The following is a 25,315-nucleotide window of genomic DNA, read 5'->3' on the forward strand; positions in this document are numbered from 1 at the left end:
AAGATGAGCAAAACATTACTGTATGGATAGCGAAATAGTGGAGAAACAACAGCGGCCTGAATAAGTTCTTATGCACAGTGAAAAATCAATGTCTGAGAGAAGTGTAAGGTAGTATATGATGTAATAACCTGGAAAGTAAATAGTGGAGTAGCCAGCATAAATAGGTCAGTAGGAGATTGGCACTTAGCACTTTAAATGTTAGGATAATGTCAGCGTGTAGTAATAATTCCATTAGACATGCTGACAGGGTAGGGTGCAGAAGTAGGTTTTACATGGTTGCGCCATCTTGCTCTTTTATTATCTTTTGTTCTAACTTTACTCTATCACTTATACTGATTGTTATGTAGCCTCAGCAGATTACGAGCATTATAACTTTATTATTATCTGTAGTAAGCTAGCAGCATGGTACTCAGTTGTATATATTTGGGCATGTGCTGTTCTCTCACTATTTACGCATAGTAGGAGAAGTTAAGGAGCAGGACATACCCATAAGAGGACAGGGTAGGACAGGTCTACCCAAATATGTAAAAGAAGGGAGACATGAGAGAGGCGCGATATGGAAGGAGAGCGGTTTCAGCCTCACGTGGCCAGCCGCAATTAAATGGTGAGAGAACCACACTGTCATCTGGTAAGGTTGTTGGGGTCTTCTTTTGGGCCCCACGGATAGGGCCGGTCGTGTCATCATTGGGAGGGCGGCTTTCTTCTCACCAGGGGTGATGACACAGCTGGACAGTAGTAGTAGATAGTTAACTTATCCTTCTTTGATTGTTATTAATATTATTTCTTGCTTTATATTATTATTTTTATATTTTTGTTTTTTAATATTAAGTGGAGACGATGGACGTGGCATGTAGGGACTGAGGATGACTGCTGTGGTGACCCTCCCTTGGGAGTGTCACGTTTCCAGGGTATCTGATGGACCTCATGGCATGCCCAAGGAATCTCGAGTTTTTCTTCTTTTCTTTTGTTGTTAGTTGTTCGTGCATGGAAGGGGCTTTGTGAACATGTATCGGGGCTAATCGCCTGTTATGTTCAATGAATAAATACTAATACTGAACTGTCTTCTGTCAGACCATTTAGTTCTCTGAGAATTTGGGTCCAGTCCAATTGATGAGGTACTGTAAAATGGGGTAAAATTGATTGTGCGGGGCAAAGCTGGTCATTTGTGCCGGATTTCGTATCTCAATTATTGTATCTGCCCAGCAGATGAGAACAAGAATGTTTTTATTTTTTATGAAGAATGGGAAATGCTCTCCCACAATGGACTTATATTTAGTGTCTGCTTATAGTTAATACTGAATGCACACAGCTAATAATAGTGCAGCAATTTAGTGAGGGTTTTTATAACGTGGAAACAAACCACCGTTCTTCAAAAAGTTGAATCATAATTGAGTATTGATTAATCTAGGTGAGTACAGTATAATATGGAGACAACTATTTGGTATTATAGGAATGGTTGTGTGTACTAACATGTACAATTGTGTTATTTTGTTGGGTAAACCTGATCATGATGAGAATTTCTGAGAAGTTTAGTCTGGCCAGGAAGCAGAACTACAATGTGCATTACCGATATAATACATTCTAAGATGTTCAAAGAGATGTATGCAGTAAATGGAAAGCATCTGAAAAATATCCTGTTCCATATCAACTGCTGAGAAGCATTACCTCGTAAGTCAAAAAGTTTTTTTTTTTTTTTTTTTTTTTTTTTTTTTAGGAGATCCTGAAAATAGATAAGTCATAAATTTTGGCTCAACAAGGTGAATTTGATATTGTTACTGCAACTTTTATAGCCTTTAATTATACTGTAATATACTTTATCAAGGTATCATCACAAATAATATTGTCAAAACATGGGTTTCAGAATTGGGGATTATCAAGTAATAAAATACTATGTAGAAATGTAATTTTCAACAAAAAGCACAGTAATTGCTTGAAATAATATTTGTTTATGAACATAGAAAATCAATACATAAGATGAGAAGTGAAAATTATTTTAAAATGACCTTGATGTAAATGTCCATTCAATTTGTTCTTCACAAAAATCACCAGTTAACTTGATGTTATGACAAGTCGTCCTCCAATTTAATGAGGTAAATTGTCATGGAAGGAATGTACATCTTTTGGCAAAACATCCTTACGCTGTTAAAGATAGTGATATTTTGAAGTTGGAATGTTCAATCTGCTGTCGTACATTTGTTTGTAATTTAATTCACAGCTGATTTTCTTTGACTGCCTTGGCAGATCGCAGAGTTGATCAGAGAAATGAAATTTGTAGCGTATGATTCCCGAGGGGCTGAAATTTATAACCTTCAAGTCTCTGACAGTGGGATCTGATACACGAAGTCCAGGTTGAATAGAAGAGTATCTTTGAAGCTCTGGATCTGCAAAGTTCAAGCAGAATTCATAGAAAAGAAATTTTGCTTCAAGAGAGGAAGGTTTCCTTCAGGCCTTCTTTGTCACAACTGCATAATTTGATGGAAGCTGAATGTCTCTATTCCTTAGCTTGAGGTCAGTCATAGCATGGGCAGAGTCTACTTCCATTTGAGTATGTCCTTCCACCAAATACTTGTGCTCTGTCTCAATATTACGTTTCTGTGCGAACTCGAGTAAGGCATTTGCAAGCACAGTGTTTTTGTTTCGATGCCGCAGCTGTCACTCCAAATGATTACTTTCTTGGCATTCATACAATTCTTATTCAAATAGTCAATCAAATAAGAAGCAAAATTTGACACAAGAAGTTCACCTTCACACTTAGCCCACCAGTAACAAGTACAGTGGCTGGAGGTTAAGCCATAAATTATGTAATTTTTTTTTGCTTTACATCGCACTGACACAGATAGGTCTTATGGTGACGATAGGATAGGAAAGGCCTAGGAATGGGAAGGAAGCAGCCGTGGCCTTAATTAAGGTACAGCCCCAGCATTTGCCTGGTATGAAAATGGGAAACCACGGAAAACCATCTTCAGGGCTGCCGACAGTGGGGTTCGAACCCACTATCTCCCGATTACTGGATACTGGCCGCACTTAAGCGACTGCAGCTATCGAGCTCGGTAATTATGTAATTGTGCACATACAGCTTTGTCTTATAATACAGTGCACTAGCCTTGTTTAGGTTAGGACACAGTTTGACTGACTATAGGTCCACTGTAAGCACTTTTATATTTTCGTTTCCATTTTGACACATTTCCTTATCCCTTCCCTTTTCTTCTCTTGCCTCTTCCTTTTTGAAAATGTGCTTTTTCCATTCTTCTTCCCCTAAACTGCCTGCTAGTAAGAACAGCATACGTCACAGTGTTCCTTTTTCGGTTGGTGGAGAGCAATGTTCTCTTGGTCTGCTAAGGTGTAAAACATGTGAAGGCTTAATGGTTTTCTTCCACCGGATATGCATTTCTCTTTGTAAATTTCAAATAGCTGTTGCTTGCTATTAATAACCGTTTCAAGATACAACTTTGTGGTGTTCTTCCTGCAGTAATGAGCCAGAAGTTTTGGGAGATCCTTCAGGAAACTAACTGAATATATCATATCAGATTTCTTCCCAGTGTACTTAGTAGTGTGTGTCTTAATGTGAATTCCATCCTTAGAAGTCGCTGACCAATTAAGAATGCACCATTCCTTCAGGGAGATTGTGTATAGAAACATTTCCTTACACACATGATGTCATTCTTTCCCAGTTTCAATTAAGTATCTCAAAGTACCTTGTTTTCTATCACCAGCACCATCCCTCTTTCTTTTTCTTGGTACATACTCCACTAACAACTTGATGTACAGTTTCTTTTCATTGGGGCTCAATTCTTCCCAGAAATTGGAATGCAACGCTTTCCTGGCATCCTCAGGAATGACATTACAGTATCTCCATTTTGACTTCACAAGATAATTTGGTGCATCTTGGACCTATTTTTCTGGCACGTCTTGGCATATCTTAAATTGTTTGTAGCCCATACTAGAGTTTCATCGGTAGCCAACGTACTGTTTTCCTGTTATACGAAGCCTCTTACTCATTTCCCTCTTATTACTGGCAACATCAGCTTTCTTGCTTCATTTTCTTATTTCACTGGCCCATTCATTCTGGATGTTGTTGGGTTTCTAATATCACTCACAATAGGTGGCATAAGAGGTAATAAAGTGTTATTCAAAAAGAAGGAGCAGATTTCAAACATTTCTTTCTTTCAAACTACAGAAGATAAAAACATGATTCCAACATTCCTGGAAAGAGAAAGAGTTCAGTTTTCACTTTTGTAAGGTTTCAATATGAGCACCATGCCTTGCATGACAGATATCAGTATGGTGGCTCATTTCTTGCCCCACACGAATCAGGTGGTCTCTAGTTATTGAATTCACAGCTTCAACAATTCGATGTTGCAAACTTTCAAGAAAGTCAGGCATAGGGGGGGATAAACACACGGTCTTTTACATAACCCCTTAGATAAAAATCACAAGGAGTGAGGTCTAGAGACCTGGGAGGCCATAGGCAATAAAAGTTACCTTCTGCTCCTCCTCTTCTAATACATCGTCTGGGAATGGTGTCATTTAGGTAATGTCGAACGTGCTTAGAGAAATGAGGTGGGGCACCATCTTGCATGAAGATGAAGTCATTGGAATCGTCTTCAATTTGAGGAAATAACCAGTTTTGATTTATTTGATTGATGTTTGTAGTTTAAAGGGGCCCAACATCAAGGTCATCGGTCCCTAATGGTACAAAATGAGACAAAATGAAATGAAAACTTAAAAATCCAAAATCCTCCACTGACCAGAATTCAAAGCATGAGGACGAAGAATGAAAGGATGGATGGATATGAATTTAAAACGATCAGTGGAAATGACCCACAGTGCCTCACATGCACAGAAGCTGGCACAAAACAATAGTATTACTGACCAAGAGACTGCTTCTATAGCACGATGCTGAATCGATTATGCTTATAGTCGAAATGGGTCCAAAATCCAGGTCATCGGCCCCTCATAATGGTATTTATAACTAGGAAAGTAGAACCATGCTATGTGTAATGTTGCGGTACTAACCAAAAGTAGCGGAGACTCGCGGTATGCCACACATTATGTGACCAGTTTTGAAGCATGTCTAGAAAGGTTAGTCCTGTCAGTTTTCTCTATGAAGAAGAAAGGTCCATAAACTTTCTTTACAGATATGGCACGGAAGACGTTCACCTTCGGTGAATCTCTTTCATGTTCAATGACTGCCGTAGGATTTTCACTTGCCCAAATTCTAACGTTATATCGATTAACTTTACCAGAAAGATTAAAAGTGCATTCATCTGAAAAAATTAATCATTAAGAAAAATTTTCTTCTTCCAAATATTGTCTGTCATGCTAATGCAAAAGTCGTACCTTTTGTTGTAGTTGTCTGGATGCAATTTCTGCAATAACTGCAGTGTGCTGAGCTCGCCATACCGTTGGTTCAGGAATGTTAAGTTCCTTGCTTCCTCGTGCTGTGGATTACTTTGGGCTCCTTTCGTAACTGCGCGAATGTGCTTGACATTTTCATTCAGTGTGCACATATATAACAAATAAATTAAACACTTTGGTCTGCCACAGTTTACAATTCATAGTGTAGTAATGGAGATGAGACCTTCCACATTTTGTATGGAAAAATGTGACGTTCTTGTATTTGCCTGTATTGATTCACCATGCAATGAAAACTGGGGTATCCGTTGCCTCGGAAACTTTGAGCAAAAGAATCAGGAGCAATAGTTCAAACATTCATTTCGCACAAATCCCAGGTTAACGGGACGATTTGTTCATGAGAAAGAGGACCTTGGCAATTTGATCTGTGGCGTTATGAATGTAAGGCAGATAGGCAGTTCTCTTCACTTCTTCCTTCTGTGAGCTTTGCTTGGTCATTTCTCTGCAATGCAGGGCTCTAAGAATCTGCAAATCACTGTAACCATTAATCTTGAACATGACTTTGAGTGTGTCCATCTCCACCTTAAGTGGATTTTCCAAAAACAAAACAATAAATGTTTCTTTGTTCTTAGAGGAGATTCCAATGTTCATGTTTCTAAGATCTTCATTTCTTGAAATATAAGTATCCTTGTAAAAAGAAATCAACTCCTTTTTCATTTCTGTTCTCCCTCACTTCAGTGAATTTTCCAAAAACAACAAATATTTTCTTTTTTAAAGGAGATTCAAAATACTATATTTCACGTTTGTAACATCTTCAGTTTTTTTTAGATATAAGTATCCTCATAAAAAGAATTAAATGCCGGGCTGAGTGGCTCAGATGGTTAAGGCGCTGGCCTTCTGACCCCAACTTGGCAGGTTCGATCCTGGCTCAGTCCGGTGGTATTTGAAGGTGCTCAAATACGTCAGCCTCGTGTCGGTAGATTTACTGGCACGTAAAAGAACTCCTGCGGGACTAAATTCTGGCACCTCGGCGTCTCCGAAAACCGTAAAAGAGTAGTTAGTGGGACGTAAAACAAATAACATTATTATTAAGAATTAAATGTTTCTTTTTCACACCTTTTCAACCCCTCTCCCCTACCCCCTCTGAAAACAAAAAAATACTAGTTTCTTTATTTTTAAAGGAGATTCCAAATACCAATTTTCATATCTCTGACGTTTTTGAGATTTATGTATCACCATAAGAAGTATTCAACCCGTTTTTCAGTCCTCGCCCCCTCCTCCTCTCCTCCCCTCCTTAGGTGTATTTTCAGAAAACAAAAAATTCTCATTTCTTTATTTTTAAAGGAGATTCCAAATACCATTTTTCATATATGTAAACACAATATAAAAACAGTGTTTGGCATGGTCACTAAAATTGCTCACAGTCTGGGTAAAATCAAGGACAAATTGTCCGCACTTTTACATCCTGGGGTATACGAAATTCCCTGTACGTGCGATAAGGTATACATTGGCAAACCATGCCGGTCCATTGGTACTCGTATCAAGGAACATGAACATAATATTCGTCTCAACCAGCCAGAAAAACCAGCAATAGCTGAGCACACTCTATCATCGGGTCATGATGTCATGTTTCAAGATGCTCGACCTCTTACTCACACACGATGATACTACAGGTCCAGGATTATACAGGAAGCTGTGGAAATATGTAGAAATCCTAACAATTTCAAGACACTGGCTATTAATTAATACCTGGTTGCCAGCCATTAAGGATTTACGTAGGTAGTTCCCTTCCCTGTCCCTTGTTTCGTGCTCCCTAAATCACAGCTACTATGTTCATCTTTCTTCTTACCTTCTGCCTACTTCACTGCCATGCTGCTGTGAATATTCCAACTGGACTCACAGTGCTCTGTCTGCTCACTCGCCTCACCAGCGACTGCTTGCTGTTCCGCCTGCCTGGCGTGCACTCTATTACGTCACCAGATTCTCGTATGTTCTCGGCTATGCTTCGCTCCGGTATAAAAGTCGCCGCTGCCTTGCAATCATCGGTCAGGCATTCTCTGTGTATGTGAGCGGTGAGAGCACAAACTCTTTCGCATGGCTGGCCCGTAGTGATTTTTAAATAATTTTTGTTCTATGTGACATTTCATCACTGTACAGGGTGAGCAGACTTGTATTATGTTATTCCGATACTTTGGACGTTCTTCATTACTTGGCCCCTCAGGCCTTAACATACGTATTTTTCAAACTCTGGCCCATTCTGGGCACTTCATACTGTTTGGTTTAAACAACTTCAAATCCTTCAGACTTGGTCATAATTCTTGTGCAAAGGACTTGTGCTTGGGCGAACCTTTTCTCACTGATACGGAACATTGTATACATCCTGTGTGCATGTGATTCACAATCATTGAAATATATAGCAGCCTGATTTTTACCCTCTCTCACCCTTGCCATTTCTGTCCTCCTTGTCACTGTCCACACTGCTTCCCATTCCCTGTCTTTCCATTTTTTCTGCCCCTCTAACCTCCTTCCTATTTCATAAATTTTTGTGGTTCTAAATTCTAGTAGCGGTCTTTACGCATTGTTAACTATTTTGTAGATGGTGTGTAATTATGGTGCTTTTTCTCTTTTAACGTGTAAAGATTACTCTTAGATCCCTTCTCAATTGTCGATAAGATATTCGGTCTCCAATCGAATCTACTTATTATTCCATAAAGTGTTTCCTCAGGTGTATATGTTATTTCCAGTTACAGGGTTATACCTAGGTCTAGTCATGGTCTAATGATTGTCCCTTTAAATTCTTCTTTGTATTGCCATAGCAATTTTGAAAATTCTAGTCATGATCTCAAATCAACTCTTTCCTTGATGAGTCCCACGTAACTTTTCGAATTTTAGCTTATGCTTGAAAATGGAGCAATCACTGTAAATTTGATTTTGATAATTATCAGAATTTCTTGATTGTAAAAATGTTTCCCTGTGGTGGTTTTGTTAATACATCTTGTGATTTGAACCTTGTTTATTGAGCTGTTTTGCTCTCCCTACTTCTCCTCTTTTTTTTTTCTTATGTACTTACCACGATATACCTCCTGGGCTAAGGTCCAGAAATCCCTGTGCTAATTCTGCTGAAGTCTTGGAGTTTATCCTGATTATATGCTTCATTTTATTTCCCTATGTCGTCTGGTATTCAAGGTTGCGAACACTATATGTGGCCCACGAAAGACTTGGCTGGTGTTTTCTATTGCGCGTGACCTTGGGCTCAGTGCTTTGGTTTCTAGGCACATACTGATTTATAACTTGGCTTTGCATTCGCATTTTCTCATCGTTAACTTTTGACTCTGTAACCTTGATGCACTCATTGTAGCCCCATTATCAACAGATATTATCTATTTACATAACGTAATGCAAATATTACCTAACACCCTTCAATGTTGTTATTTCGTTTCGGTGTATTCCAAATTCGTACATTCACCAGATGTTTCATTTCAGGCTTGTGTCAATGTCATACCTTCATATGTGCGTACGCCTGTTATGTTATGAGACCCTCTCAGACTGATTCTGATGGTTCCGTCAGCTTCCACTTCGAACGCTAGCACTGTACCGCGTCTGAGGACCCATGTGGTGACAAATGAATGTACCATTTCCACTTTTGTTGGGTAATGTCTAAATTCGAAGCTCATTGTTTAGAAGCCTTTCTTGAGGACAGTCATGATTTTCTTCTGATGACGCAGAACGTAGTTCTCTGCGAAATGTAAAGAATTTCACCTTATTTTCTTGACACAGCATAAGCACAAAAGCCTATATCGTGTCTCTATACCAAATTACTAATATTTTCAAGAAACATAACAACAGATAGCTTTTAAAGCAAATAATAACAATTTTTCCAATTTCTTTAATACACGTACTTTCAATCAAACTAATAGGTTTTCTCAATCAGGTGTCTACAAACTGCAGTGCAATAGCTGTGAAAGTACATATATAGGACAAACAGGACGTAATTATTCAATAAGATACATGGAATATTTCAACGCTTCAGAATACAATCGTTTCTCTGCCATGGCTCAACACATGACAGGCTTAATACATAATTTTACATCAATTGACTTAAGATCTAAGCATATTAAAAGTGGATAAGAAGTGCACCATGCTCAACATATTGGAGAACTGTTACATTCATTTAGAACAGTACTTTAACCTAACCATAATATTAATAGATGAAAATTCTAATATTCTATTTGATATAATAATTCCTATATACACAAAGTATAAACGGAAAAAAAGACACATCAAGTCCACCAATCAGTTCAAACTTACCTACCCGCCCCTCCTCACATATCCCTCCTCCAACCCCTGCCGTCATAAACTATACTCCTGCTCCCTCTCAGTAGTCAATCTGGTGTTGGTGTCATCAGATGCACGCAGCTTACAAAGAACACAGGGGTGAGTCTCATATAGCTATATATATTTATCTCAATCTTCTCACTTCGCGTCTTTTCTTTTCAAACCAAATTAAACAATAGATCACTACATCTGGCGAAAAGGAATAACTATTCAAAATTACGAGTGTTCCCCTTCAAGCTACATAAAGTCATTACCCTTATTACATTGAACAAAGCCAGTATCCAGTATTCGGGAGATAGTAGGTTCGAACCCCACTGTCGGCAGCCTTGAAAATGGTTTTCCTTGGTTTCCTATTTTCACACCAGGCAAATGCTGTTGCTGTACCTTAATTAAGGCCATGGCCGCTTCCTTCCCACTCCTAGCCCTTTCCTGTCCCATCGTCGCCGTAAGACCTCTTTGTGTCGGTGCGACGTAAAACAACTAGCAGAAAAAAAAAAAAAAAACATTGAACAAACGTAAATTATAAATCAAGTTGCTTGTCTATACAGATAGGAATAACAACTCCCAGATCAACTCAGGAACATTTGACTACTGGAGGAGTGATGACATAGTTCAGCATCAACCACAGCAGTTTTGATGAGTCATTTAGTTTCAAATTTGTGTGTGTTCGGTCTTCATCAGTGTTTTAAATGTTAGCGTACCAAAGTGTTCAATTTATTATAGGTTATATGTGTGATATGTCTTCTAATTGTAGCGTGGCTGAAGATGACCCAATATATATGGGGTCGAAACTAGTCCCAGTTTTATAAGACAATATACAACCTTATGGTATTGAATAGGGGGCTAGGTGGACCACACAATCCATGTCAAAGAACACTGTCATCATTACCTTTCCTGCTTAAGGTTGGACCTCGCCTTTTTTTGTGGTGGTAATGTGGTATGCATCCATTCTGTTTGTTTCGGGAGTGAAGTGGTGGACCCACATTTCATCCCCTGTGATGATTTGCCACAGAAACTTGTTTCCCTCCACAGAATACCGTTGCAAGAATGCCAGTGACGATTGGAAACATTGTTCCTTGTGAACATTGGTGAGCAGACATGGGACACATTTTTGACACAGTGTACGAAATCCATGGTGCTGGTGAACAATGGAGAACAGCATGTTCAGCATGCTGGTAATTTCTTGCAGTTTTATGCCCCGAAATATACGAGATCCTATCCTCACAGTCAGTATTTTCAACAGTACTGGACCTTTTTGGCCTACCTTCACAATATTTGCCGTGCATCCAGCGTCAAATTGCTTACACCTCTTTACAATACCTGGGTGAGAAATTGCACGCTTACCATATACAGCAGTGATTTTGCGATGAATGTCCGTGTAATTGGGCCATTTAGCCCATAGAAATCTGATCATTGCACACACCCCTAATTTGGAGTGAACATCCAGTTGACGCGCCATTGAGCCTAGCCTGCTCTGCACACATAACACAACGAAATACCACAACAGTCTTCTTATCAGACGTGTCAGCTGTTACTGTAGCTTGCTCCGCATTGGCCACGGTCACAACACACAGCGTGCTCTTGAGGCGAGCTAGTATATCTTGCTATTTGATTCACCCTTGTATTAATCATCATTAGTCGTTGTGCTCATTACTGAGCGTCATGACCTCATAACTCTATCATTTCCGTGTTGCAACCTTGAAAAGATGCCTCCATTCCGAGCGGTTTTCACATTTCTTTAATATGATCTGAAGTGGTAGACCAGTGATCTTCTTCGCCTGATCTATCCATCTACATGCTGTTCTTCCTCGTGGTCTACTGCCTTCGATTTTGCCTTGAAAAATGACCTATTCCAAGTTCTCTCCATCTCGTCTTAAAATGTGGCCAAGGAACTGGAGGTAACACTCACTCACATGGGAAGATAAGCGTTTCTTGATGCAGAGTTCGTCCAGAATGGAAACATTAGTTCTTCTTTCTGTCCAGGGTACACGTTGCATTCTCCGCCAACACCACATCTCAAAGGTATCAATGCGCTTTTTGTCTTTAGCATTCACGGTCCAGGTCTCACAGCCGTACAAAAAGATGGAGAACACTAGTGATTCTACCAAGCGCATCTGGCTTTTGATATTGCCGGTTCCGCCAGATCTTAGTAAATTTGACTATTGCAGCACGACCTAAGACAATAGGTCTTTTTACCTCTTTATCACAGCTTCCCGTGTCATTGATGACAGACCCCAAATATACAAATTCCTTAACTATATCCAGATCCTTTAGGCATCCCGTAAGTTGGATTTGACTTTCCCGATCAACTGCCATTAGTTTGGTCTATTTTTATGTTTATTGCTAGACCATACTGAAGACTAGTGTTCTTCACCCTTTTAAGCAGGTCATAAATTTCCTCTTCACTACCAGCGATGATGGAAGTGTCATCTGCAAAGCGCAGGTTATTATTTTTTCTGCCACCAATCGAGATTCCACCATTCCAGCCATTGAGAGCTCTTTGGAATACACACTCTGCATAGATGTTGTAGAGTTGAGGTGATAATATACAACCTTGCCTTACTCCATTTGTCACATTGAAAATGCCTGAGAGATCACCATCCACCTTCATGGTTGCTGTGTGGTTTTTATACAGGCCTTTCAATAACGATATTAAATGCAGTGGAACCCCAAATTCCTTTAGCACCTGCGACAACTTGTCCCACATAATACAATCAAAGGCCTTTTTGTAGTCCAGGTAGCAAATAAAGGCAGGGACATAAAACTCGCGACATTTCTCAATTATCTGTCCCGTTTTCAGGATAGATTCGCATGTTCCTTTACCTGCAACAAGCCTGCTTGTTCTGCAGATATCTGAGGTTGCAGGAATGATTTTAGGCATTGATTTATTATGTAGAGCAGAACTTTGCTTGTATGGGTTATTAATGCGATAGTATGATAATTGGAACAATCCCTTATTGACCCATTTTTGTGAAGAGGGATTAGTATTGATGTTGTCCAGTCCTTGGGCCATTCACCAGTTTTCCACACCATATTACATACTGAATGTAAAACACGCATGCCCTCTTCCCCCCATCACTTTCAGCATTTCTCCCAAAATACCGTCCATACCTGGGTTCTTCAAATGATTGACAGCATTCACAATTTCAGTGAATAAAATATCAGGTTCTTTGTCGTACCTCATAGAAATATCCTGTTGGGCAGAATTATTTCCTTTGTAATACAGCATTTCACAATATTGTTTCCACCTCTTTATTGCTTTGTTCTTATCAGTAATAAGGTTTCCATTTTCATCTTCAATCACCCATGTGCATTGTTTGAACTCACGTCTAATGCTGTTGACTTTTTTAAAAAGATCACGTGTTTGATTCAGCCTATGATGTTGCTCTATTTCATCACAAACACTGGTATGATACCGTACCTTGTCAGTTCTGCATTTGCACTGTATTTCACGGCAAAGTTCACTGTATGCTTCTTCATCTTGCTTGGTTTTAATGCCATGTTTCTTCAGTATGCTCCTCTCTTCTATGAGCAGTAGAGTGGTGTTCGATATCCAGGGGTGCTTGGCTTGGGGAGAATTAGTAAATGGTTCAGGGAGAGAAGAGTTAATGATTATCTTGAGGTTATCCCATGTTTGGGAGGCTGATCCTTCCCCCCGTACTTGCTGGAGTTTTGGCCTTATTCTTTCCCCCAAAATCTTGGAAAACACCCTTGTATTACAGTATTAAAAAAATGAAAAGTTGAATAAAAATTCAAATACAGTACTTTAGTGCACAGTTAAATCAGTTTAAGTCTCAAAGTTTTAGCAATCACTTTAGTAGGCCTATTACTGTACACTGTATGGAATAAATAAGCACTAGGACTGTGAAAAAATAAAATTTGTTGCGCAGAATTTGGTACAGGCCTAGCATTGATGTCTGATGATGTCAAGGGCGTGAAACATGTTGGACTAGAATCTACCACTCATGGAAGAGCTTGAATTTTCTTTTGAACCCTCTAAAACATTGTAGAGATGTTAACTTGTTTCTTGGATTGAGCTTGTTTTTGACAAAAATTATTTTATATAATGTGGAGATTCATAACTTCAGCAATGTTGTATTTCCGGCTCCTCTCTGCGAATTTCACTAAGTTTTTTAAGGCTTCTGAAACCCCATGCGAAGAGATGTGAGTTGTAGGTGTTTCTTCTTCATCACTCAGTTTCTTGTGCCTCTTGTGGGGTTAAAACACTTTAGATTATCATATTGTCAGTCAGTTCTTCTTCAGAAGTCACATTTTTGTCAGTGTTGATTCATCCATGAATTTCTTCTGCTGATAGGGCACTCAGTCCATTATTGGAAGCACAATTCATCGCATTTACAATTTGAGAGTGGTCAGTTGTGGGCTTATCATTTTCATCCTTTTCCATCTCAGTTTCTTCGGCCAGTGAAGGCCATTGCAATGTTATGTTTTTCACATCGGACCAAGCGATTGCAGCTGTAAAAATAGTTTCTTTAATGGTAAAATTCAGTTGGAAATCTGTCACGTACCGGGCTCCTGTGAGCTTGCATCCGGGAGATAGTAGGTTTCGAATCCCACTATCAGCAGCCCTGAAAATGGTTTTCCGTGGTTTCCCATTTTTCACACCAGGCAAATGCTGGGGCTGTACCTTAATTAAGGCCACGGTCGCTTCCTTCCAACTCCTAGGCCTTTCCTATCCCATCGTCGCCATAAGACCTATCTGTGTCGGCACGACGTAAAGCCCCTAGCAACAAAAAAAAAAAATCTGTCACGTTATAGTCTGAACTCAGCAGTTTTTGCACAAACATTCCTCTGTACCTGTACTTCAAATTTTGTACAACCTCATGGACCATGGATTGTATTAATGGCGTAAGATCAGGAGGAAGATATGTACAAAATATACTACCTAACACAAGCTCAGATTCTGGAGAGTGAGCTTGGCAATTGTCAAGGACGAGAACCGCCTTTGAATCTTTAGGTGGCCCTAGTTTTTCAAAATTTTATTCCAAAGCTGGAATGAAATGAACCAATCTTTGAACAACTCAGCTTTCATCCAGACAATAGTCTGAACATCGTAAATAACAGGCAAATGTGTCACATTTTTGAGAGGCCTAGGCTTTTTATACTTCCAGTCACAAACAGTCTCAGTTTATGATCACCTGAAGCATTTCCACACACTAAGACAGTTATTCTGTCTTCATTCTGTTTAAAACCCTTTGCATTGGGTTCCTCAGTACTTGCTAGAGTTGAATTTGGGATTCATTGTAAATTTGGGATTGGGAAAAGTGAGGTTCATCAATAAGTTTTTGAAACATTGTTTTGTTCTCATTTGCAGCAACCTCATCAGTTGATTTTATTTCACCAGAAATGTCTAGTTTACAGATGGCATGACGAATCTTGAAATTATAAAGCCACCCTTTAGAGCAGGGCCTCTCAGGGTGCATACGCCTGTGCACTGCACGGCGCAAGGTGCAGGAGACGACTTCACTAGGTTGACCAGAGTGCAAACCCTCACTCCTCTGTCCCTACATCTCTCTCACCCATTCGGCCTGTCTCCGCCTTCTTCACCTTTCCCACTGATTTTCCCCTCACTGGGAAATGTTTATGTGTAGTGAGCGGAGACACTCAGTTGTATGGAACAATGTTACTAGTGTCAAAAACTCGTCTTTCAATATGGTTTGAGCAGACAGTTTATCTTCTCTAGCTCTTCTTTTCCTTTTTCTTTCCAATTATACCGGTAATATCTGGTACAAAGGATCAGCTGACAGCAATTCTGAGAGCGTTCTTTAAATTATGATCAGAAATACTTGCACGCAATGTAGTTTTTGTACAAGTCAAAGCAGAAAAGAAACAAGAAAACTTTGACATATGCATGTGGAACCAAACATAGTAATAAACTTAGCTGATTCTCGATGCAGCTTACGAAAATCTTCCTTCGTCAAATTTTTGTAGAATTCTAGCAAAGCCTTTGTATTGAAAAATAGATCTTTTTGATGATCACGTAATTATTGTCCCACAGATTAAGCATTTGGCTTCATCATCCACGTTCCCAGTTCAATTGAAACAGACTTTCAGAAGTGTTTGCTTCCTTCGAAACAGGTTGCTCCATGATAATGTTGTTATCTTGCACTTATCTGTTTCACTGATAAACAAGCTGTCTATCAGCGAACGCTTCGTCACTCTCAGCGCACTGCACCATCCGAGTCAAGCCGAGTCAGACCAATGCACAGTGCACGGAGCCCTTGCGCCTCGGTTTGCACGTGTGAGATTTTGGGCGTTTGAGAGGCCCTGCTTTAGAGAATGAAATAATTTCACCTGCTGGTAAATCTTAATTCCTTGTGAAAAAATTTGGCCTTTTAAATTATCATAGGCAGTCTTGGCTTTCCCTCTGCTCTCTTAGCACTGAACCACTTATACAAAATTTTGTCTAGATTGTTTAATTTAGGTTTTTTAGAACTTGTCTAATGTCTACACTTTTAACCGCAGCACTTTCATACACATATTTTTTGAACTGTTGTTTTTGTTTTTTAATATCATATATACCAGTAGTTGAAGATGAGATATTAAATTCACTCATAATATTGTTTCGATTCTCACCTTTTTCCAATCTTCTTATGATGTCCAGTTTTTGTGGATTGTCAGTGTCACATGTTTGCGTTTTGTCATTTTAGGCTGACTTTTGGTTGGTTTAAAAAACATACCTTCACTGTACGAACGAACTTTTCACTGAAACTGTAATTACTGTAACTGTAAAAGAATACCGCTCAGTACTGATGAAAATGTGTAAGTTACTGAAACTGTAGGTCTACGTAGTGGTACTAGCACCAAGCCAAAATGGCGACTGACTGAGAGCATACTTGCGCAGCGAGGCAGGCAATTGGTGAGACAATGAATGGTTCTGATACCTCCTGAATGCGTCCGACTGTACCAAGCACCAAATCCCTCCAAATACAGGAAAGAATCTATTTTTTATGCATGCCAGACAATCAGGTCTGCCAGACTATTGAGTGCCAGATTATTGTGATCGTACTGTATACAGTAGAGTCTCGTTAATCCAAACTAATTGGGACCAGAGTGTGTTCAGATTACAAAATTCTCAGATTAACCGGAGAATATATTGTAATAATAATGTTATTGTTTTTACGTCCCGCTAACTACTTTCATGGTTTCTGGAGACGCCTAAGTGCCAGGATTTTCTCCCGCAGGATTTCTTTTACGTGCCAGTAAATCTATTACATGAGGCTGACGTATTTGAGCACCTTCAAATACCACCGGGCTGAGCCAGGATCGAACCTGCCAAGTTGGGGTCAGAAGGCCAGCGCCTCAACCGTGTGAGGAAAATAGTTTCTACAATATAGTACATACTGCAATTTTAAATGTCCATTCTTTAGCAGTTACATTAATAAAACACCGTACAAAATTACAGTAGGGTAGTTAAAAACCCGTAGAGGAGAAATCGACTAAAACTAGGTTACAACTTGTCTCCTTACATAACATTAAGTTATTCTAGTAAAATATGACTAATAAAATGCAAGTAAATCTTCATTCTATAATAAGTTCCTTCATTTCAATAAGGAATTAAAAAAAAAAAAAATTGAATATTTTAGTTCCGATTAACCGGACTTTCGGATTAACGAGACTCTAGTGTATAGTCATTTTAAAAATTCACTCATCTTTTTTTCACTTTTTTTTTTACCCCCCAACTAAGTGGATTTTCCAAAAACAAAAAAATCTTTGTTTCTTTACTTTTAAAGTAAATTCCAAATAACTGATTTAATGTGTGTAATGTCTTTGGTTTTTGGTACATAAGTATCCTCATGAAAAGAATTCAACCCCTTCACTTCTTTTCACCCCCCCCCCCTCTTTAAGTGGATTTTCCAAAAACAAAACAATAAATGTTTCTTTGTTCTTAAAGGAGATTCCATTCTTCATGTCCCTAAGGTCTTCATTTTTTGAAATATAAGTATCCTCATAAAAAGAAATCAACTCCTTTTTCATTTCTTTTCTCACTCACTTCAGTGATTCCAAAAAACAATAAATATTTTCTTTATTTTTAAAGGAGATTCAAAATACCATATTTCACGTCTGTAACATCTTCAGTTTTTGAGATATAAGTATCCTCATAAAAAGAATTAAATCTTTCTTTTTCACTCTTCAACCCATCTCCCCTACCCCCACCCCAGTGGATTTTCTGAAATAAAAAAAATACTAGTTTCTTTATTTTTTAAAGGAGATTCCAAATACCAATTTTCATATCTCTGACATCTTAAGTTTTTGAGATTTATGTATCACCATAAGAAGTATTCAGGGGCCGATGACCTTCGATATTAGGCCCCTTAAAACAACAAGCATCAAGAAGTATTCAACCTGCTTTTCAATCCTCGCCCCCTCCTCCCCTCCTTAGGTGTATTTTCAGAAAACAAAAAATTCTCGTTTCTTTACTTTTAAAGGAGATTCAAATACCATTTTTCACATATGAAAAATGTTAAGTTTTCGAGATATAGATATACAGTAGAAGTCCGTTATAGCGAGAATTCATAACGGCGAAAATTTTACTCGCTATAGCGGATTGTCGTTATATCTAATTTTCGTAGATCAGTTTGTTCAAAATTTGATTTTTTGCTAATAATATCCACACTGCGGCTTCCTTGTTTGTTGTTTTCCGAAATCCGATATTACGTGAAAGTGTGTGTTTAATTTCATTCTGAAAAAATATATATTATCGTATTTCTCCGAATCCAAGACGACCCCCACTTTTTCCTTCGAAAAATTTTAATCGGGCTTAAAAGGTGCTTTTGGAAAATCATATGAATATCTTTCTTATACAGTACGCATTTTTAGACTGTAGACGCCGAACATTGGCTTTAGTTATGCCGTATTTTCTGCGGCTGTATAATTATGCTTTATTTCAGCGGGTTTAATAACCATTAACTTAAAACTGGCATAATATCGAAGGGAATCGTTGAAAGTTTGCCGGCAATACACATTCCACGCGTCTCTACAATACGACGATCCATCAGGAAAATATTCTTTCTTACTTTAAACTGTTACTTTCACTCAGCGTCAGATATAACTGCCTACCGCTTTACGCACGTCTTGCTTGCCAGATTTGGCCAATTACAGCGGCTAGCTTAGTATAGGTCTTAATCGCGAACTTTGAAAGTCAACGAACGAGTTTATTGCGCCGCGGTATGGCAATTCCGCCCATGCATTTTTTTGCTCGTACCTCACAATTTCATCTTCGACTTCTTTAAAGCGTCCTTGTTGCGGGCCACTGAATGATTTTTTTGTCTTTGTCTTCACGGTAACGCCGAATATTGGCTTTAGTTAGGCCTATACCGTATTCCCTTGCGGCTGCACAATTATTATACATTTCCGAGTGTTTAATAGCCATTAACTTACAACTGGCATCATAACATCGACGAGAATTTGCCGGCAATACCTGTTCCACGTATCTTTACAATACGACGATCCTTCACGAAAATATTCCTGCTGTAAAACTTAATTTTACTAAACGTCAGAGGTACAGCAGACGCGTTATAACTCTGCCTCTGAGCCGTGGCCTTTCTAAGAATTCGAAGGCTCGCATGTTTTGATGCCATTCTGCAGATTTGAGAAACGTTTTTGTAGAGGATAATAGAATGTCATTCTCTCTTCACTATTTCACGAAATCCAGTGACGTTACACATAGGCATTGTACAACTGGTCGCCGCGGCTAGCGATGTAGGCCTATGATAAAGAGGCGGTCGTATATTGTCAACGAGTTTTGTGTGTGCGCGCGCGCGGGGGCGAAAAGAAAAATCGTGGTTATTGCGGTAGTTACCAGTGGTGTTCATTACTATCAGGCCACGAATGCAAAACGACCCTAGATTTCTCACATAAGATTCTGAGAGAGAGAGAGAGGAAAAAAAAAGAAAAAAACATTCGTCTTGGATTCGGAGAAATACGGTATCGTTCCAGAGGCTTCTGTGGCAAACATTTCAGTTTTCTTCTTCAAACGGCATCACCTAACCTAACCGTAAATGTATTATGAAAACCTATTTGAAACGCATGATAACCTCCTCGCTAAAAATTGACATGGGAATAGCTTTCCGAAATTTAACTAGACGCGAGAAAATATAAACTATCCTCTGAAATCAGTGATGTACTCTGCAATATCTTGAGGTGTATAACTTTCTTACTTGATTTCAGTATACGGTATACCATTAAAATTAAGATATCGTTTACTTCAGCCTTTATTTTTAACGAGTAACAACTGCTACCGGCCACGTTATTTACGTATTGATTACGAAAACGTGCCATCCTCTTTCATTTCGAATTTTCTTTTGAGAACAGCAGTCGACGGGTATTACTAATCGACTCCAATATCGCCTTCGAATGTTGACGAGAGAGCTCGCAAATGCACATAGCGCGAAAACTATACCGTACCGAAGATGATCGATCGCATTTTGTTGCAAACGTTTCAGTTTTGTTATTCAAATAGCGTCACATATCCTAACTTCTCTGTGTTAAATGTATGATGAAAACATACTTCAAGCGGAAGTAGAGAAAATATAAACTAACCTCGTAATAAATGACGCACTCCGCCATATCTTGAGGTGTAAGCCTATCCAACACCTCCTATCTATAGATATATAAGGCCTCACAACTGTTCTGGGAATATACTGTGACGTCAAAATCGGGAGGCAAGCTTGAACCTTTTCAGTAATAACACAGCAATGAGTTTGGCCATGTAACGCTGAAATTAGAAGAGTTTTAATTCGTTTAATGGTGCCAATTGTTAATACCGTTGTACGTAATGGTACTGATGTGTTGCGTGCTCAACTTTAAGGAGAATTCCGGCAGTGATAACGAAGTGCATGCATTAAGTTTACGAAAGACGAGGTTATGCGGCAGATATGTTTACGTGCAATTCCAAGACAAGACTACAGATTTACTAATAACTCAATGGTGAGTAACTATTATTATTACATTCTCACACAATCATAATGAGTATAGGCCTTTGACGTATTTAACTACACGCAACAGCTGGTGATATGTAGGCATATTTACTCTTTAATGATATAAGGTTATGTTAGATCACAATCATGGGATACATTATTTTAACGGTATTATTATTATTATTATTATTATTATTATTATTATTATTATTATTATTATTATTATTATTATTATTATTATTATTATTATTATTATACGCATTAAAACATACCACCTACAGCAGCTGCTGGTGTAGGCCGATTCACTCTGTAAATGCACGAATTTCGCTCACGGTGATACATTATTTTACAGGTATGCCACAGACATTTCAAAGTCGGTGATATTTTATGGGAAGTAACTGGTACTGATCCTGCCAGAATGTGACTATAAATATGATGGGCAGTTGGAAAAGATATAAGCCACTGCTGCCTCTGACAATCATGGTCTTGGAAGAGGAGTAGTTAAAAGAACCAGGCAAAAATGTAGAATAGAAAGGAGCAATAAACAGAGCCATTGAAGATAGTACATATCTCATACACAGAATTTCAACACAGCTGAAAAGTACAATAAACACGTTGTTACCTGATGGTTGTTGTACTGTGATGAAGGGAACGTAAGTAACTTTTCTGTACGTCGATACATCAAGGCAACCATACTGCATGGCATATGTAATCATCTTATAAGACATGGCCTTTATTCTAAACGGGTTTTATTAAAGTAAAAATATTTCTAATGTATATGTGGACAAAATTACTAATATAAATGCGGTAAATTCTTTAGTTACAAAACATCATAGCTGCATCACAAGGAATGAGTGTAACAATGTGTAGAAAGATTCAATAAATAAGTTAATTCTAGTCCTAGTTGGTGAATTGGACACCGCGGATGATGTCCCCACAGTTAATTTAATAGCCATAGTTAAAACATTTCTTAGTTCATAAAGGAGTATGTGCATGATTTTCTTGTTATTTGTTCAACCTTCTGTCTGATATCTCCTCATGTTTACAAATTTATGGCCGACCCCGTGGTGAGGGGATATAATGCCTGCCTCTTACCCGGAGGCCCCGGTTCGATTCCAGGCCAAGTCAGGGATTTTTACCTAGATCTGAGGGCTGGTTTGAGGTCCACTCAGCCTGCGTGTTTACATTTGCGAGCTATCTGGCGGTGAGATAGCGGCCCAGGTCTAGAAAGCCAAGAATAACGGCTGAAAGGATTCGTCATGCGGAACCCAACACACCTCGTAATCTGCAGGCCTTCGGGCTGAGCAGGATCAAGGCCAAGCCCTTCAGGGCTGTTGCGCCGTGCGATTTTTACAAATTTATGAGACAGTAGCAATTTAATGTTGCCACAATATGTCAATACTTTTAAAAGAGTAGGCTCCAGTCCGAATGGTAGTCCAATATTAGGTTAGAAATTTACATACTTTCTGGAATACATAAAGGTTTCGAACAGAATTACAAATTAGTAACATCGATGGTAGGTGAAATTCTCATTAAACCATACATGAACTTCAAGAGAGGAAACATTGTAGGCTCATGTGCAAATACTGCCAGTGATGCTACATCAGCTTAGATGTTAGGCCTATGCTAATATTATACGTGCTAGTTTTCTTTTAAGATCACGTAATACCTATTTAAATTGAAATATGTTTGTAACATTCTGTTGTGATGTTAGCAATTCGGCCTAAGTGAGTTAACATTGCAAAATGCTGTCGTGTTTTACAACTGTCTGCTGTTTATCTTTAATGGCAGAGTCACTAAAATACGGTAATAACGACAGTATAATTCAATATTCTTCAAATTTGAAACGCTATTTGTTAGTAAATAAATTATTCCATTGGTTAAAAATATGAAATTCATGTCTGTGTTTAACTATGTTCCGCGTTTCTCTGCATTGCCATCGCCTCCGTAGCATGACGTCACTACGCTGTTGTTAGGCCTTATTATCTAGGAGGTGTTGGCCTATCTCATTCTTACTTAATTGCGGTATTTAGCATTAAAATTAAGCGATCGTTTATTCAGCGTTTATCTTTAACAAGTTAACAACGGTTATCGGACACGTTATTTACGCATTTATTACGAAAACGTGTTCTCTTCTTTCATTTTCCTCGCGGAAGAACAGTCGACGGTATTGCTAATCGACTCCGACATTGCTTTCGATTGTCGACGAAAGAGTTCGCTGGTGGGCATAGCGAGAAAACGATACGGTACCGAAGATGATCGATCGCATGCAGTATACAGTAATTACTGGGTGCATAAATATCGGCAAGGGAAAAAATCGAGCGCGCATAATCGCTCGTAATAACGAATGCGTCAGTGATAGTGTTCTCGATGTAAACGAAGGATAATACACAGTTTAATATAGGAATTTTGAAGGGACGGACAAAAGTTATCGTTATAACGGTGTTCTCGTTATATGCCTTACTCGCTATAGCGGACTTCTACTGTACTCATTTAAGCAATTCACCCCCTTAATGATGGAGTATCAAAAAATCTTCCCTTAATGAGCACCTACACTTTCTTTATGTCCAGTAGTTTTGTCTCAGCGATGATGCACCAGTCATTCGGAACATTTTTATTTTCTTTTACATAATATGGATGAAGAAGTATGAATCCAACATGAAGTCTATCAAATTCTGATGTAACTGTTTGATGAATTACTGTTTCATTTATGATTGACAACATATACTTTTAGCCATGTGATTGGCATATTTTGTTCCTGCAAATTAACTAAAGTATTCACGTTTCCTAAGAAGTTGTATTATTTTTCTAGGAAAATTCGAGGGATGAGTTTTCTTACTTCACAGACAGTGAAACACCATCACAGGATATGGAGCCCAAGATCCCCTGTCCTATTTGCAGGTCTTTGTTTCCAGCAAAGTGTATTGAGGTACAGTATTACATTTAACTTTGTTCTAACTTCTACAGTGTAGCTCAGGCTTTATGTAGGAGTCATTAAGATGTGTATTCCTTGCACAGATCTTTGTTGAACGTACAACATTACCATTCAAAGAATTGCTTGAATTCTAAAACTGTGATGCTCTATAGAGTCTCAGTTGTTCAGATGTGATAAATAGACAACTAAGTAAACCTGCAGATATAGCAAAAAAGAAAAATTTTGCGTGGAAGTATTTCTAGTCAGAAGTAAGACACTACTTTTTCAAAACCAGTGACAACAACTTGCTCGCATGCACGCACACACCTTCTCTCTTTTTGTCTCTTCTGTGGTGTTATCTAGATCCTGGCCATTTGTGTTGTCTCATGGTGAGTACAGGTTGCCAAAATCTGCTAGTTAGTTTGTTGCCCCCTTTCCTTTCTTCTTGGGAACAGTTGTCATTATTTCTGTTGCCTATCAGGAGAGACAAGTATAGTGGATGGTAGTCGGAGCCATATAAACAAAGCAAAGGCATCTCTGTACAGGCCATTAAGACCCTTATAGGAATGAAAGGTTAAGGTTTTTACTAAGCATAACCTTGACACTAACAAGGGACACCCTTAACCTCGAACACTCTAAACTGCACAAAAACATGCTTTAAATATAGATTGTTCATGACAAAAACAATGGTCTGTGACTTTTCCATACAAAACTCATCAGTTGCTTGCTAGTGTCATTTGATGCTGGCATATTCTATCTGCACCAACAAGTAAAGCTGCAGTGCAAGTGTGTCTCTTGGAGTGGTCAGTTGCAGATTACAGTGTAGACTGTGTACATTGGTGTCATGAGAATTAATCCCATGAATGTATTCAAAATATTAGAGACAAAGTCGAGGATATGGACTTAGCAAATCTGTATGTGTAAAATAAGAGATTTATCTGTACAATGCTCAGAATTTAAAAATGGTATTTCTTATCAGTCGTGTCCACAATAACAAGGAAATGCACCTTTTAATTTGCCATCATCTCTGTAAATCGGTAAAATAGAGAATGAGCCCCTTCAATGTAGGCTATAAATAATTGTATTCACGCTAAGTGAAATGGTAGTTTAGAGGAAGGCCTAAAATTTAATTCTCAATTATATATGTTATTAGTAGTCCTTTTGAATACTACATAACTAAAGTTATGCAGAATTAAATGTTCGATCATATATGTCGTATACACTTTTTTTTTTTTTTTTTTGCTAGGGGCTTTACGTCACACCGACACAGATAGGTCTTATGGCGACGATTTATACACTTTTACTGTGCTGGCTATGATAATGGAGATATTCATGAATTTTGATTTTAGTTGCTAAGTCCATATCAGTACTGAGCCACGAGAAAATGGGCAAACAGAATTTAATGAAAATCGTTATGTTAAGTCGGGGAATAAAGAGCTACAGTCTAGGCTGTAAATAATTCTATTCACGCTGGATGAAATGGTAGTCTAGGGAAAGGCACCTGAAATTTAATTTTTAAATGCCTTTCATTTGTCCTATGAAAAAGTACTACATAACAAACATTACAGAGATTACAATTTCCGATCATGTATGTCTTATTCAGTTTTACCTACCAACTATAATAAGAGTGGTGGTGGTGGTGATTATTGTTTTAAGAGGAAGTACAACTAGACAACCATCCTCTGTATCATACTAATTAGAGAGGGAAAAATGGAAGGGGTCCGACACTCTGAAAAATGAAGGTATCGGCCTAAGAAAGACAAGGGCCACAAAG

At 38.5% G+C, this 25,315-nt stretch overlaps 1 protein-coding gene across 10 annotated transcripts in view; it reads left to right on the forward strand.

Moving 5' to 3' along the window:
• Positions 1–25,315, forward strand: part of LOC136878082 (uncharacterized) — a 326,911-nt gene that overhangs the window by 264,118 nt on the left and 37,478 nt on the right. For all 10 annotated transcript variants that reach the window (XM_067152057.2, XM_067152062.2, XM_067152058.2 and 7 more), the window contains one exon: positions 23,440–23,556. In XM_067152057.2, the coding sequence (XP_067008158.2) occupies positions 23,440–23,556 (117 nt within the window). The remainder of the gene's footprint in view (positions 1–23,439; positions 23,557–25,315) is intronic.

This window comes from Anabrus simplex, chromosome 1 (genome assembly GCF_040414725.1).
Source record: "Anabrus simplex isolate iqAnaSimp1 chromosome 1, ASM4041472v1, whole genome shotgun sequence".
Taxonomy (NCBI): domain Eukaryota; kingdom Metazoa; phylum Arthropoda; class Insecta; order Orthoptera; family Tettigoniidae; genus Anabrus; species Anabrus simplex.